General features: G+C 36.4%; 1 protein-coding gene across 1 annotated transcript in view; it reads right to left on the bottom strand.

Annotated features, from left to right (window-relative positions):
* LOC113239036 (intersectin-1-like) overlaps positions 1 to 17,265 on the bottom strand; it is a gene marked incomplete at its 3' end in the record, with an annotated part of 45,213 nt that overhangs the window by 20,936 nt on the left and 7,012 nt on the right. Inside the window, exons 2-10 of the mRNA XM_026475900.1 lie at positions 15,509 to 15,637; positions 13,431 to 13,529; positions 9,905 to 9,983; positions 9,321 to 9,439; positions 8,124 to 8,174; positions 7,786 to 7,836; positions 6,712 to 6,762; positions 5,463 to 5,513; positions 2,865 to 2,921 (exon numbers count right to left, since the gene is read on the bottom strand). Coding sequence (XP_026331685.1) covers positions 2,865 to 2,921; positions 5,463 to 5,513; positions 6,712 to 6,762; positions 7,786 to 7,836; positions 8,124 to 8,174; positions 9,321 to 9,439; positions 9,905 to 9,983; positions 13,431 to 13,529; positions 15,509 to 15,628 — 678 coding nt within the window. The remainder of the gene's footprint in view (positions 1 to 2,864; positions 2,922 to 5,462; positions 5,514 to 6,711; positions 6,763 to 7,785; positions 7,837 to 8,123; positions 8,175 to 9,320; positions 9,440 to 9,904; positions 9,984 to 13,430; positions 13,530 to 15,508; positions 15,638 to 17,265) is intronic.

A 17,265-nucleotide genomic window follows, 5' to 3' on the forward strand; every position in this document is an offset into this window, starting at 1 on the left:
CATACCGTGGCAGACGCTATACCAACTAAGCCACGGAATGAACCAAAGGACCTTACGAGTTTTTCTATGTGCTTGCGTCGTGTCTTTGTATTTGGTTTCTCAACGACTTTTTAGTCGTAGCGCCATCTATGAGAAATCTATGAAAGATTTATCACCCAGTTAGTACCTTTACAGCTACCAGTCCTGGCGAGAGATGTCGCTATTCACTGTATTAATTAAATTTTTATTGAATTGATATTCATTTTTTTTTTGTGAAATTACTCCACTAGTTTGTTATAATTATTAATACAAAGATCCAACAATTAAAAAAAAATTCCTTCGATCCGGTTGAAAAAAAAAATTAATATCAATTCAATAAAAATTTAATTATTTTAAAAAAACTCAACAAAGTCTGTCGTATAGTTAACATAATAGACACTTTCTAATTGAGTTCCCAGACGAGATCACAGAACCAGAGAAAATATCGAAATCAAAACGGATACCATTGTAAGAAGAGCACATGCGATACAGTGGACAGTGTTGACCGAGGTTACTTCTACAAATAGGGAGCTAAAATGTTTTCCGATTTTGCAGGCGAGAAACGTCAACGTTGAAGGATGTCAGATGGGCCTATAACACCATGAACAATTTTGAATAAAAACATTAGATCATAGGCCTTTCGGCACTTTTGCAAAGAGGACATGTTAAAGTGAGAGAGACGTGTCTTGTGTAAATTATAGAGGAAACGTTTTTGAATACTTTCAATTCTATTTGAATGAACCTGGTAACTTGGGTTCCAGACAGTGGAGCAATATTCTATTTTGAAATGGCAACACCGGTCTTCCCCGACAATGGCACAGTCGGCCGCGGTTATCTACTCACGTTCAAGAACCGGCGAACTGTACTGCCATCCACAACTAAAACGCGGCTATGCGGCAAATAGTCAAATATCCATTTTAAACAGCAAAAGATAGAGCACAAAATTCTTTTTTAATAATCTCAGTACAGAGTACTAAAAAAACCGACCTCAAAAGTACGTGGAATTACGTCTATTTGCTAAGTTTTATTGAAATATCCTTAAATTCGCCACTATACAGGACTTGACATTGGAAATAATAAAAATCGGTTCTCACTACTCAAAGTATATTGAGAGAAAAACGCCTTGAATTGGAGAAATAGCAAAATCAACCATTAAAATAATTGCTCCTTAGTAAAATTTAGGCGCTATTTATAAAAATGAATCTTCATGCGTGAACAGCCACCCTTAGAGGTGGATGATTTTCTTCAAAATTAAATGGGACCATTATGGAGGTAACCTCTTTCCAACAAAAAAAGAATCATGAAAATCGGTTCACAAATACCGGAGTTATCGCGTAACATCATACAAAAAAAACATACAGTCGAATTGAGAACCTCCTCCTTTTTTGAAGTCGGTTAAAAACAGTTAAAATTAGTTAAAGTGTTCGACTTATCGGAACTTGCCCTAACGATGCATAGCTGAAGTATCATTAAACAATTTGAGTATTCCAAAACTGGGTTATGGTTTATTATGATATCTCAAAAAAATATTTTGTCACTTACCCGCACTTTAGTTATCGGACGACAGTGTACGTGTCGTTTCGAGCAACACGAGAGAAATCCGAAAAGAAAGAAAAAACACGCCTATCCATAACAGTGTCACTGCTACTCAAACTTTTGAATCTGAGAAGAACTGCTACAGCGCCCGTCACCCTATAAAGTTGACAAGTCTCGTGTGCTTCTACTTTTTTTACATTAAGAGGAAGGCAAACGAGCAGCAGAGCCACTTCATGGGAAGTGGTCATCGTCGCCCATTGACATTTGCGACATCAGATGAGCAGCCTATGCGTTGCCAGCCTTTGAGAGCCTGTAAACACGCTTTTTGAACAACCCCATGTCATAGTGTAAAGGCAATACTTCAAGAGGAACATCATTCCACATCTTGTAAATTCGAGGAAGAAACGAACGAGATGCCCGCGTGGTCTTACAATGCAAGCATCTAAGATATGGGGATGGACTCTACTCCTTTGGCGGGAGGTGCGATGGAAACGAGACCATTTACCAGCACCCTTAGCCTTCAAAACCGGAATGCAGAAAATCGATTCAAGTTGCTAGTGAAGGTGGGAGAAATTAACCCGTTTGTAGGTAAAACAATTTTATTTAGATTATTTCAGTGGAGGTCATACCCCATCGATATTATTATTAGTGATGCAACATGCTCATGCTGATGCTTCCGCGACTGCGTAAGTTCTGCACGCTTTCTCACATCTGCTTCCGCAACTTTTGTAACAGAACTTTACAATGTTCGAGATTGTTGGGGCGCGCGTCTTTTGGTTGTTTTGCGTTACGTGCTATTATGAAACCAAAAACAAGTCCTGTTTGGATCTATTTCGATATTATAGTAATTACACTTCCGGTATCCTCTTCCGTATCCGTTTCTGCTAAGGGCGCGTTCCCATTACGTAACGTTTTATTTATCATTGACTGACTGTCGCGTCTAGATCGTGGCGACAATTTATCGGTTCACGACAGCCGCCTTGTTGCTTGCACGACAGAATCGTTTGAAGCTGAGATTATCTGTCGTCACATTTTCCGACGACGACTGTCGTTCTAGTTCTTCCCATTGTCGTCTGTCATCGTTACGTCAAAAAGTCGTGAACGACAGTTAATCGTGTTGTACTAAATGTGAACAACTTCATTTAAATATACAAGCCACGACACTTTAAACTGCACGACTACCTATCGACACGACATAATAAGAACGCGCCCTAAGTTTTACTTTTGATATCTGTTTCCGTTACAATACTTCCGTTGCAAATTTTCACAACTACGAGCATTCTACAATATCCGTAATACTAGCTGGTTACCTCAGTAGGTTGTGGTTGAGGTGGTACATGTTGAGCCGGCAACCCGCCAGCAGGTTCCTTTGTGGTTTTGCGATAAAAAAATCATCCACGTTTAATACGATCATGTGGTTTCATTTTCATAATAACGAAGTGAAATAATCTTTATTTCATAGTTCAGCAAATTACACTTCAAATCGTCATACCGATTAAACTCTACCGCTCATTAGTCAGGCAGATTCCCCTGAGAAGAATGAGTCTCTACTCTTTGTAAATATACATTTGAATACATTTATAATTACAATATTTCATTTAAACATCTTAGATCGAGACTACCTGCAAGAGCTATACTTATCACTACCACCATTGACTTACAAATAAATGGACGACGGGTCTAATACAAAAACCACGAAAAAAATGTCCCAAGTCAACCTATTTAAACGTAGTGACATGTAAAGGAATATGAAAAAGCTAAAACGTTGAATTTAAATTGTAATGTCATCGCAGTACTGTCTACTAATTTTGCTTGCTTCGCTGTCAGTCGAACAAACGAAGACTAAAGCGTGCATGACGCTCTGTATACGATTTTAACGCCCTATAAGTTCGGACACTTTTTAGCGCGGACCCGACGTCCACATAATTGTAAGTCAATGGGCGAGGCAAAGGAACTAAAGAACAATTGAAAATAGGAAACGTTTCGGGCCCTTTACATGTCCTTTACAGGTTTGTTTGAAAAGACAAATATACGCGATTTAAATCCGGAAAAATAGTTTCATTTCCTATGTGTAACAATCGCGAAAACCTAAGAACTCCAGCCAGCAGGTCGATTCAGAACCGTAAGATAAGTCTTTTGTCGACCGATTCGATTAGATATCGTGCGATTTCTTTTCATTTTTATTCACAACAACCGAATTGAACGTCAAACTGTCGTATTCGAAACCGAACCGAAATGACGTCACACCCGTACGATTACTCGAACGTCTCGACCGGCAAAGGCTACGAACGTTATTCAGAACATAGTTATCTAATGATAGTTACCGAACGTCCTATTGTTTGCAAAGCACGAATGTAACATGGAAATCTCTTGATATTTTAAATAAAGTCTCGATTTTGTCCAATTTTATTAATTTATCATAATGCAAAACTTAATACATTCCTATATTTTAGGCATTGACTTACAATAATATGGACGTCGGGTCCGCGCTAAAAGTGTCCGAACTTATAGGGCGTTAAAATCGTATACAGAGCGTCATTCACACTCTAGTCTTCATTTGTTCGACTGACAGCGAAGCAAGCAAAATTAGACAGTACTGCGATGACATTACAATTTAAATCTAACGTTTTAGCTTTTTCATATTCCTTTACATGTCACTACCATTAAATAGGTTGACTTGGGACATTTTTTCGTGGTTTTCGTATTAGACCCGTCGTCCATTTATTTGTAAGTCAATGATTTTAGGCCTTTAAAGTGTTAAAAATGTATACAAAAGGATTTTCATTTTGCTTATAATCTATTTCACCGACTAACTTCGTCAACTCTGTTGGATAACGATATCTCGTTTGCTCGAATGTTCTGAATAGTTCGGAAAACGCCCTTCGATTCGAGAACGATATCCAATCGAATGATTCGGTTAAAATACCGAAGAGTTCTGAATCGGGCCTCAGGTGCCGGAGAAAAGGCGATAAAAAGGCGGGATGACGAAGTAAGGAGGTCACATTGTCACAAGTTTACTCAATATGACGATTACAAGTGTAATTTAATTACTTATTAAATACAGTTTAATTTTGAATACATAATGAATATACTATGTTTATCATCGAGTGTATAACCAGAAGTAGAGATGAAATAAGGGCCGTACTATCCTGGTAACTCGTCAATGATACGTCACTTGTAAATATCAACTCTCGTTTGCACCGAAATATAGATAGCGCCAACAACTGACCTTTGTGGACGTCTGCGTACACTCCAACAACATTTGTGATAAAGATAATAATGCGGGGCTGTTCCATTCGGTGGTGTGGGGAAAACAGAAAAACATCTAATTACAAAACAAACGGAATCACATTTCATCGGCAATTAAATATTAAATATCGCCTCCTCCTACGTAAAGTATCGTATGTCGAAATTGCCAAGTTTACAGGGGAGCGGTTTAAAGTTCTCCGTTTTATTCGGCAAAGCTCATTACTCACACAGAGTGATAATCTAATAGATCATCTAACCGATATCTTGGATTTTATAATACTCTATGTGAGTAACGAGCTTAGATGAATAAAACTGAGAAATGCTAAAGTCACGTGTTATGCTTATATCAGTGAGTTCAGAACTGTAAAAGGCTCCCCTGTAAACTTGGCAATTTCGACATACGATATTTTACGTAGAAGAGGTCGATATGTAATTTTGCAATTTTCGTCCATAACAAAGCTCAAGTTAACTGGTCGATTTGAAGTGAAACAGTTGGCGACACCCGTCAATTATTTCGAATTCGGGCTGGCCAATCGGAGCAGTTGTCACCGTAATGATTTGGCAGAATAGTTTTCAAGGAAATTAAATGACATTTCGTCTCTATTTATGGTTATATACTCGATGATGTTAAAATGTTATTAATTAAAATTAGACAATACCTGTGGTAGCGGTGGTATAGGTTGAGGTGGCAAACCGCCAATCAGTGGTTGCTATGTGGATTCATACAAAATTGAATTAATTTAAATTTAGTTCCCTTTATAATGAATGAGTAGTAATTTAATGATTGACGTTATCACGATCATTAAACCTAAAAGTACTTTTTTTTTATTCTATCAAATGACGGAACGAACGAGTCGTGCGCGTGATGATGATATGTAGTATAGGTCGTAGTTTCAAATTTAAAACGAAATAATAAATCCTGGACTGTTAATATTATAATTTTTAATACAGTTGCTCAAAACGTGGTATTTTTCGCACTACAAATCGTGCGGAAAGTTGGATTTCTCGCACTAGTGCTTTTTACTTTTCCAGTTTTTTTTAATTTACTGTTGTTTTAAGTCTTAAACATAGAACTAAAGAGATGGTATATTTATGTGCTTTGTGACGTAAGTCATTCGTCATTACTATACTATATCTATGGAGAGACCGCATTTTTACACCTATGAAGTAAATGCTCCTTAGTAGCGATTATGTAGAAAATAAAGTAATATAAAATAGTAATTTTAATGTGGCTGAATACTGGCAACAGTTGCCATATTGAAAAAAGTCGGCCAAAAAAAGTACTAATTTTTTTCATCGTTTACATTCCCGCCTTTTTCATTAGCTTTTTTAAATACTGTTTTATTTTACTTTCAATGTAGTTTTTTCGCAAATGTATTAAAAAACGTCGTTTGATACACATGCGGATTTGTCATTTTCACTTGTCTCGAGTCTTGATGCCTCGTGACTCGTGAATATTGACTAACTTTCCGCACTTGTATCAAAAATAACTATTAAACTTTATCTTGTTGGCATATCGTTGAACTTTCAATACCTATTATTGCAAGTTACGACGTTTTGATTTTATGTTGTAATTTGACGAAATACGAAAAAAAGACAATGTGCTACAATCTAGCGGTTAGTAGGAGAACGACAACGAATTCGCGACATTTACTTAGTTCTCCAAAGTTGGAGATGGGACTTCTCAACTTATCATGGAACTTCTCGACTTATTTCTAAGGGTGACGGGCGCAGTGGCAGTGCCCCTAAGATCTTTGCGATTTAAAAGCTTTGAGTGGCACTGCAACTGTTATGGACAGGTGTCGTTGTCACGACATGCCCGTCCCGTCACTTGATATTGTAAAAAAAACCATTAGGCTATTTGTGTTTTTAAATTTAAATATATTATTAATTAAACGTAGACAATACCTGAGGTAGCGGTGGTACAGGTTGAGGTGGCAACCCACCAATCAGTGGTTGCTGTACGGTTAGCATTAATAAAAAAAAAATGTTATTCACACGGCACTACTACGATTCGAAATATGTTAAAATGTGAAAAAATTCGTTCACGTAATGAAAGCGAGATTATTATTGTTGCAACGAATAGTATTTCGCCTTCAGGCCGAATAGCGAATATTCGGCCCGGAGCGAGTCCGAATAGCCGAACATACGGCCTGATTAATGATTTTACGAAAATTGGCGCGCAAACCGCATTATAGCAAAGATACCTATACATACACATATATATAAGTTAAACTAAATCAGTAATGATGCATGATTTTGTAAATAGAAACAAAAAAGGGAATTTTATTTTCAAGTTTATAATTGAAATTTATGACATCTTAACATTGACTTACAATTATATGGACGTCGGGTCCGCGCTAAAAAGTGTCCGAACTTATAGGGCGTTAAAATCGTATACAGAGCGTCATTCACGCTTTAGTCTTCGTTTGTTCCAAGCAAAATTAGACAGTACTGCGATGACATTACAATTTAAATTCAACGTTTTAGCTTTTTCATATTCCTTTACATGTCACTACGTTTAAATAGGTTGACTTGGGACATTTTTTTCGTGGTTTTTGTATTAGACCCGTCGTCCATTTATTTGTAAGTCAATGCATCTTAACGAAGAAAGTCATTGTTTATTTTACTTCAGTTTGCTTAACTTTCAAAAACTTTATTTTATTTTCACTTGCAAATAATAAGTACTACGTTGATTTTGTTAGCGTCTATATAATAATGATTTCATGACAAAATTACATATTAAGTAGGTAGTGTTAATTTAATTTGTTACCTTTTTTTACCTAATAGAAGTTACTAATTGTAATAATTTATTGTATTTTCTTATTTCTTCCTCCTGTGTTTAGGTATTCGGCCGAATAGTGATTTAATATTCGTTATTAGGCCGATTAAGCCGAATACCGAATATTTGTTGCAACTGTAGAGATTATGTGAAATATCGAAATTAAAATAAATACGTTATGAATTAAAATTAGACAATACCTGAGGTAGCGGTGGTACAGGTTGAGTTGGCAACCCACCGATCAGTGGTTGCTGTGCGGATAGCATGAATAAACAAATTTTATAATTAATAAGAAGCTAACTGAAGTTTTACACTAATTTTACTAATCTTACTTTACACTAATTTTACTTTCTTTCACAATCTATCGACAAAAATGTCGACAACAACTACATGAGTATTTAAAATTTTATGAAAACTGGCAACCCTGCAAATATCATTTTACTCCGTCTTCAAAATAAGGCAGCCCAATCAATGGGGTTTTAATTCAGGGTCCCTATTGCCTTATAATAAAAGTAGATTGAAATAAAGCTACAGATACCTGTGGTAGCGGTGGTACGACCTGGGTTGGTAAACCACTAATCAGTGGTTGCTGCTTGGTAAGCAAAGAAAACAAATTTAAGCGTGACATACTTACATTGTCTATTTATTAACGACATGAATAGTAAACATTTTACCTACACTTCGTTTTTTGTTAAAATTAGAAAAAAACGTAAACAAAGAGGCAGTGATCGTAAACCTTTTTATTTAGATAGCATAGATTACAGCAATGAAAAACATCGGGATTACAAGAGATATTGCAATAAGGCCGCCTTTTGAAAAATGTCTTTTTTTGTTTTTGGTGTGTTTTTGTATTGTATTGATGACAAATAACATTTACAAATAACAGGATGATAATGTTATTATTAACATTCGTTTAATATTTGCAACCTCTGTTCGTTTAAGTTTTTTATAGTGCAAGTCTTTGAAATATATAGATAAATGATCGAATGAAATGGGGCCTGATAAAAGACCCAAAATTTATATTACCGGGGATCGAAATGAAAAAAAAACTTTTGTAATTATAGCATATAGTAGATTGTACAACAAGTGCATAAAACGCGCCATTTTACCTGAGACGAGTATATCCACCCGAGCCGCAGTAGAGGAAGGTGGATAAGTCGAGGGCAAAATGGGTTTTATGAACGAGTTATACACTCTGCTTTTCACTTCGATTGCGAGGAAATTAAACAGCAATATTACAAATAAACGATTATTCAATTAAATGTAAAATTACAACAATTAGACATATTTAACGTGATGGTTTTTTATTTTATGCACTAGAGCATAAAATCCTATTTATGTACTAGAGCATAAAATCCTATTTTATGCAACCTACACCCAGCATAAATACGAACTTTAAGAGCATGAGAAGTGAAAAAGTTTTTTATGTCGATTGGGTAATAACAAACTAGACACGAACCATAAGACTGCCAACAGATCGGCTGTATGTTTGCAGTTAATACGTGAAGTCGCATTCACGCATTAACTGCATGCAGTTGAAACCGACTTCATGTAGCCGAGATCGACTGCATGCACTTAATGCGTAAAGTAGTTATCAACTTGATGCAGTCGTGGTCTCGGCTGCATAAAGCAGTCGAGACCACGTATTGATGGGCAATTGTAAACCTGAAATACCTTTAAATTCGTACAAATACAATGAAAGCAGAAGAGAGAGTAGCAATAAGTGTGTGGTTACCTGTGCTTGTGGTGGTACAGCTTGTGTGGGTAGACCGCCAATAAGTGGCTGCTGTGGTACAGACGGCATAGGCGGTATTGGTGGTTTGGCAGGTACGGCCGCAGGGAATTGTTTCGGCCCTGTGGATTCGAAATTGAGATTGGTGGTAACAGATAATTATAATTTTTTTTATAAAAAAAATCGACCTCAAAAGTTCGGGGTATCGGAAAGTGCGCAAAACCGGATTCAACCCCTAATTTGCCACTGTTAGAGGTGGAACATTTTCTTCAAATTTAAATGGGACCAATACTGAGGTCGGTTCACATTTGTGTCGGAGTTATATCGTAACATACACACAAAAAATACAGTCGAATTGAGAACCTCCTCCTTTTGAAGTCGGTTAAAAGCAGTCTCTCTGAAGAAAACCCGAAAAATCTAGTTTCTGTTTGTTGACCAGAGTATAGAATACAAGTACATTATAATGTCGCTACGAGAACTTAGTAAACGTACTTAGTCAATTAAAATTGTACCTTAACGATATAGTTATAAAGTGCAATTTTTTATTATTAAAGAGTTTGTTAATAATAAATATAGTATAACAATACCTGACGGGCTTAGTGAATTAAGTAAAGATGGTGGCAACACTTTTGGTACTTCAACGCCATGTAGTTTCAAATTGATTATCTGTAAAAACATTTATAATAATTAATTGCAAACACAAGTAAATTCGGTATAAAAATGAAATTTACACAGAAAAACATATTCAATGTACTAGCGTACTAGACGCGGCGTTCCATATACACTGTTTCACTGATGTGCAGTTTCAGCACAACACTTCATTTAGTCGGTTGTCAAACATTCAATATGATGGATGCAGAGGCCGATCCTCTTTGAAAATTAATTTATATCGAGCTATTAAACTATTAACTATACTAAAATAAGTTATATTACACATATATACACAACAACGCGCGCGCGCGCTCACACACACACACACACACTCGCACACTCGCACACTCGCACTCTCGCACTTCCGCACTCCCGCACTCCCGCACTCCCGCACACCCGCACACCCGCACACCCGCACACCCGCACACCCGCACACCCGCACACCCGCACACCCGCACACCCGCACACCCGCACACCCGCACACCCGCACACCCGCACACCCACACACCCACACACCCACACAACCACACTCACATTCACACTCACTCACACTCACACACACACACACACACACACACACACACACACACACACACACACATACACTCATACACGTACACGCACACAAACACACACGCACAGACATTTTTTTTTTTTTGTTTGTATATTCTAATTAGCTATCAATTTTATTTTACTCTTTAATTTTCATTATTTTTGTAAAATTTTATTAGTGTTACTTTTCTGATAAACTTGTCAAAAGGGTGTGAGCCTGGTGATCTGTAACACAGGTCCCCAATCTAGTACAGACTCCAGCTCTCACTAAGGTGCTTCATACTTAACATGACATGTAACAAATCTGCATTTTGTAAATCTTTTTGAGAGAAATTAAGCATTTTGTATTGTATTGTATTTGACTAATAGTTAGTATATGTGACTGTTACATAATGAAAAGCATTAAAATGCGAGTGTGGGTTTATGAAATGAACCGACAAGCGAGTTACATACGCTGCTTTATCTACACACATATTATAAGCTCTCTGTGATGTGTTCAGGAACCGCATGTTACGACTGGCGAAATGGCGGCAAATAAAAACTTTTCTCACGCATGTCACACAACCGTAGTTGTTATTTAATTCATAGACAAACTAGAGTCGGTCACAAGTATCATATCGTTCGATATCAAGTAACGTGTGTAATTGTCAAAATTGTTTGCTATTGACATTTCATTGCGAATAAAACTTCATCTCGACTGATATTAGAATTGAGGTCGAATCAAATTGTTTTGTTTTACAAAGATGTTCGACATTTGAATGTAATAATAATATCGAATTCGATGTTATTATAATAATAACGCACACACTCAACATAACCCCGCACTAGGGAAAACCCTGTGTCGCAGGTGCCATGGACACACACATAGAAAACCACAAATTACACCCAAACTCACGAGACAAATAAGTGTAGGCCATACAAATATTTCTCCCGACTCGGGAATCGAATCAGGGACCTCTGCGTGGCAGTCCGGCGTGGTAACCGTTCGGCCACGGAGGCAGTTATTATGAAGGTATTATGAAGCAGTAATAACATATTCACAGATAAGAAATTTGTTCTAACAAAACAGTTTACCTTCATGCTGGTCATAATGTTTTTGAACACATTATAGAGAGTTTATGATATGTGTTTAGATAAAAAGTTTTAAATTGTTCACATTGATTCGGTAAGTAATGTTGTGGTTTTTGATTAATTTGTGTGTTATTATAATATTTGATAATCGCGAAACTCTAAGCAAAATTTCAAACGACAAAATATAATATCATAGATTAATAAGCAACAGAGTGTTCTGATTACACAATAACAGTGTATGTATAATATTAATAAAAGTATGGTTACAATATAAATATTAAACATATACAATGTTAACTAACCAGCGGACAATTATAACATCAGGTAAGTGCTAAATAGTATATTTAAATATAATTCACAATTTGGTAAAAAATGTAGAGCTCTGGCGGCCCGCTGACAACGACTGGCAATCAGTACAGAGTACTAAAAAACCGACCTCCTAAGTTATTAATCCCCTCCTTTGACACCCTTAGAGGTGGAACATTTTCTTCAAATTTAAATGGGACCACTACTGAGGTATTCTCTTTCCAACAAAAAAGTAATAATCACAAATAATTATATATACAAAAAATCTCGTACAATCGAATTGAGAACCTCCTCCTTTTTTTCAAATCAGATAAAAAAAGACTAGGCTGCATGGTCTAAAGATCTTTGCCTTTCTGCAAGGAAAAGTCAAAATCAAAAATCAAAAATGTTTTATTTCAAGAAACAATCTTAACAATTTTGTGGCTCGAGAATCCCTTTTAAGTAATAAAATTATACTTGTGCTAGGGATTCCCGCTCTCCCTTATTCTAAACAATATCTAAATTTAAGATTGTGTGATATTGGTTTAAATAATACGAGCTTAATTAATAATAAAGGACAAAGAAAAGACAATTGAAAATTAACAAATGATGATTGATATCAAGGAGTAAAATGTGCGAGTAGTGAGTGAGTGAGTGAGTGAGTGAGTGAGTGAGTGAGTGAGTGAGTGAGTGAGTGAGTGAGTGAGTGTGTGTGTGTGTAAGTGGGTGAAGTGTGATTATTTGTGTGTGAGGTGATGTGTTTGAATGAACAGGATATATGTGGGTTTGCAGGTTTACAAATATTTAATTTAAATAATCTAACGTACAAATATATATAATGAACATACATACATAGCGTCAATAATTTCAACAGTACGAATTTTTTTTTACTTAATTTATTTTAATGTTTAATAATTCGTATGTTCTCATCTTTGATACAATTAAATAATGCCACCTTGTTGTGCTTCGGTATCATTGACTTACAATTATATAGACGTCCGGTCCGTGCTAAAAAGTGTCCGAACTTATAGGACGTTAAAATCGTATACAGAGCGTCATTCACGCTTTAATCTTCGTTTGTTTGACTGACAGCGAAGCAAGCAAAATTAGACAGTACTGCGATGACATTACAATTTAAATTCAACGTTTTAGCTTTTTCATATTCCTTTACATGTCACTACGCTTAAATAGGTTGACTTGGGACATTTTTTTCATGGTTTTTGTATTAGACCCGTCGTCCATTTATTTGTAAGTCAATGTTCGGTATTGCAAAAATATTTCATTTAAAAAATATCAGCACCAAAATGGTAATAGCCTTCAAAGGTACGCTATTAAATCAATAGTAATATTTAGTGTATCAGGGAGCAGGTAATCCCTTCTCCTTTGTCCATACACATTTTTATATTTAGACAAATTGTAATTCGGTAACTACGAAATATTTCTCGCGCGAGCTTAGGAGTAAATTTGTGGTTGTCTATGTGTGTCCATGGCACCCGTGATACAGGGTTTCCCTAGTGCAGAGTTATAAAAAAAATGGTAAAGTTAGAAACTTACCTTGCATGCAATAGAAAATTCCCTGAGGTCAAGTTTTCCATCAGCGTTAGTGTCAGCCAGGGTCCAGATCTGACCCAAAATCGGGGGGGGCAATTGAGACTGAAATAAAAATTGCCCTTCTTGAAATGCCAGGATTATTCCTATACTAGCCTCAGGGCCCGTTTTCATTATTAATCGACTCATACGAAGAACAGAGTCTGTATTGATTATACAGCAAAAATATGATAAATACCCTCAAAAATGACCTCAAAAGTACGTGGAGTTACATATAATTACCAAGTTTTGTTGAAATCGGTTACCGGAAAGTGCGCAAACCCGGATTCATCCCCTAGTTCGCCACTATACGGGAATCGACACAGGATATAATGGAAATCGGTTCTCACTACTCAAAGTATATTGAGAGAAAAAAACGCCTTGAATTGGACAATAGCAAAATCAACCATTAAAATAATTGCTCCTTATAATAAAATTTAGGCGTTATTTATAAAAATGAATCTACATGCGTGAACAGCCAAAATTAAATGGGACCACTATGGAGGTACCCTCTTTCCAACAAAAAAAGAATCATGAAAATCGGTTCACAAATACCGGAGTTATCGCGTAACATACATACAAAAAAAACAAAACGTACAGTCGAATTGAGAACCTCTTCCTTTTTTTGAAGTCGGTTAAAAATAAGGCCAATCGATAGGTGTTTTCAGAATTTTTATATCTTATTTCGTTTCGGAAATATAAAATCGAACAACAGTCGGTTTGATACCCACAGCGAAGAACAACGAACGAAATGTACAATGTTCTGAGAATAAGCAGTCTTACACATAGCCCTTTGTTCTACAGATGAGTCGATTTTATCAAAGTCAAAGTCAAAGTCAAAGATTATTTATTCCATAGGTAAAATAAATTTACACTTGAAAACGTCAATAAGCTACTGCTCGTTCACCACGCTGACCTCCCTGAGAAGAACGAGCAAGAAACTCTAGGGATTGCTCTTTTCAAATAAACTTAAATGCTATGGAATAACACTTTGAATCATAATTGTGTGGAATCTAGACTCTTGTTGTCTTTCCATACATCTTTATCTAACACGTAGTCAAACAAACGTATAGACAAATAAACGTATTTTCTTTCTTTCTTTCTTTCTAGTCTTCAAGTTTGTAATATGATTTTTCGATCAAAATATTTTTAATGTAGTTTTTAAACTTAGGAAATGATAAACTTAATATATGCTCCGGAATCTTATTGTAAAAACGTATACAGTTCCCCATAAAAGATCGTTGAACTACTGTCATGTCTACCAGTTCCTAGGTCGTGACGACAGTTTATCGGTTCAGACAGAATCGTTTGAAGCTGTGATTGTCTGTCGTCACATTTTTATCGTAATATTTTATTAATTATCGCCTGTCGTTCTAGCTCATAGTATCCCAAAGTGGTCCCTACCCAGCTGGAGTCCTAGGGGCCTCGGAAAGAATTGGGGGCGTTGATGCTGTCCAGGGGGTACTACCGCATTTGAAAAACAAAAACTTGAATCATTTATATAAATATTTTTCTTTGAAAAATACGTGTTTTCAATAATTTTTTGTGGTGGTGGGCGTTGAATTTTTTGATGAACTTGCAACTTTCTTTTTTATAATATCAAGTGACGGAACTAACAAGTCGTGCGTCTGTTGGTAAGCTAAGCGCCTATCCATAACAGTTGCAGTGCCACTCGAAGCTTTACATCGCAAAGATCTGAGGGGCATTGCCACTGCGCCCGTCACCATGAGACATAAGTTGAAAAGTCCCATGTGCCTGTAATTTCACCAGCACCCTTACCCTTCAAAACTGGAACACAGTAATGTGACCATTACTGCTTGGCGGCTAAAATACGTAAGGTGGCAATACTTCCCTGGACAAACAACTGGCAACTCAAGTCGTAGCCAAACATAATTGAAGATTGAAAAGAGCTAATGTGCTGTGCAATTAGGGGGGAAAAGTCTATGGCCTTAATCTTTTTAAAATGCCCTATATCTTCCAGCTCATCTGATTATAGTCTGGTTGACTGATTGCAGATTTCAAGAGAAAAGAAAAAAATAACTTACTTGTAACATAAATCTCTTTGCCTGTTCTCCAGTGAGCGTCCCGTTGATGGGACCTAAGTTGCGAAAATGCTCTGCAAACTTGGCATGCTCGTGGGGTTGCACCAACCAGGGATCCGTCATCTTGATTAACTAAAAATTATAATACAGAATAAATTCAAATGTAGGTATAATGTATATGTGCATACTTCTTTGTGTATTCTTGTTCTTATCGTATCTATAGCAAATACTATAATGGTTGCTATCGTAGTGAACGGATTTGCCAATCCGTGTATGGTACTTGCCAATTGGTGCCAAGGGTGCATCAGACAAAGGAGTGGTATGTCGTGCTGGGAGGCTCCTTTTGTGCACCGTTAGTGTATTATTAATTGTGCTTAATGTTTGTGTGTGTATTTATTGTGTTATTTATTTTATTTAGACATTTATTTCCGGCCACATGACGCTTATATAAAAAAAATAAAAATAAAAAGTGTTTATTGAAGTTCAAGTGGCATAACAAAACGGAGGTTGAGACCATCCTATTAAGTAATTAAATACTTGTGTCAGGAGGTCTCGCTCTTCCTTAACTAAAACATACATCATCAAAGAACTTAATACAATAAAACAAAAATGAAAAAGAAAAAAGATGCTAATTAGTATTATCTCACTACAAAAGGTGTGTTTGTGTTTGTGTGTGTATTTGTGTGTGTGTATGTGTGTGTGTGCGCGCGTGTGCGTGAGAGTGTGTGTATTATATGATAACTGTGTGTATATGGTAATATTTGATTTTATGTATAAACGCAGCAATACCCTATTTGAAAGGTTTATTGTATATATATATATATATATATATAAACTTTAAGGACTAACATACGTACAATATAACATGACAATAAACTATCAACTAATCTACACGTATTGCACTTGTCGGTGACGTGTGGCGCAATCTGGTGTCAAGTAACCGGCCGCGGAATCGCCGATATACGACACCCTTCGGCCAAAACTCTTTCTTCATGAAGGTCGATAGATGTTCAGTCGGCAGTCTCTCCACAAACGAATTAAAATTTACGTTGTGGCGGGACTCCGACCGCTCGACCCTCAGGGTGTATTTGGCTTTTAGATTGATGTACTCCACTATCTCCTCAGACTTCGTGGAGTAATGTAGTCGCGACAGGTACAGCAGCGACCTCGGTGTTGCCCATCGAGTATATAACCAGAAATAGAGACGAAATGTCATTTAATTTGTTTGAAAACTATTCAGCCATATCATTACTGTGACAACTGCGCTCCGATTGGCCAGCCCGAGTTCGAAACAATTGACGGGTGTCGCCAACTGTTTCACTTCAAATCGACCAGTTAACTTGAGCTTTGCTATAATAGACGAAAATTCCAAAATTTTATATTTAATTATCGATTAAATGTGATTCCGTTTGTTTTGTAATTAGATATTTTGCTGTTTTTCCAACACCACCGAATAGAACAGCACGGCATTGTTAGAGATATTATCTTTATTACAATAAACACAGAATATTTTTCGGAATATACGGAGACGTACACACAGGTCAGTAATTGGTCTGTCTATATTTCAGTGCAAACGAGTGAAATGTGTTACCAGGAATATACGGCCCATATTTCGTCTCTATTTCTGGTTATATACTCGATACTGTTGCCGAACATCATATGTATTTACTGTGTTAATCTAAGGTCATCTCCTAATTTATCGGTGCAAAAGCGTGTAACGTTGTCGTTACACTACTTTATAGGATTAACAAATTAATAAA

Source organism: Hyposmocoma kahamanoa, unplaced genomic scaffold (genome assembly GCF_003589595.1).
Source record: "Hyposmocoma kahamanoa isolate Upper Pololo Valley unplaced genomic scaffold, ASM358959v1 99237, whole genome shotgun sequence".
NCBI classification, from domain to species: domain Eukaryota; kingdom Metazoa; phylum Arthropoda; class Insecta; order Lepidoptera; family Cosmopterigidae; genus Hyposmocoma; species Hyposmocoma kahamanoa.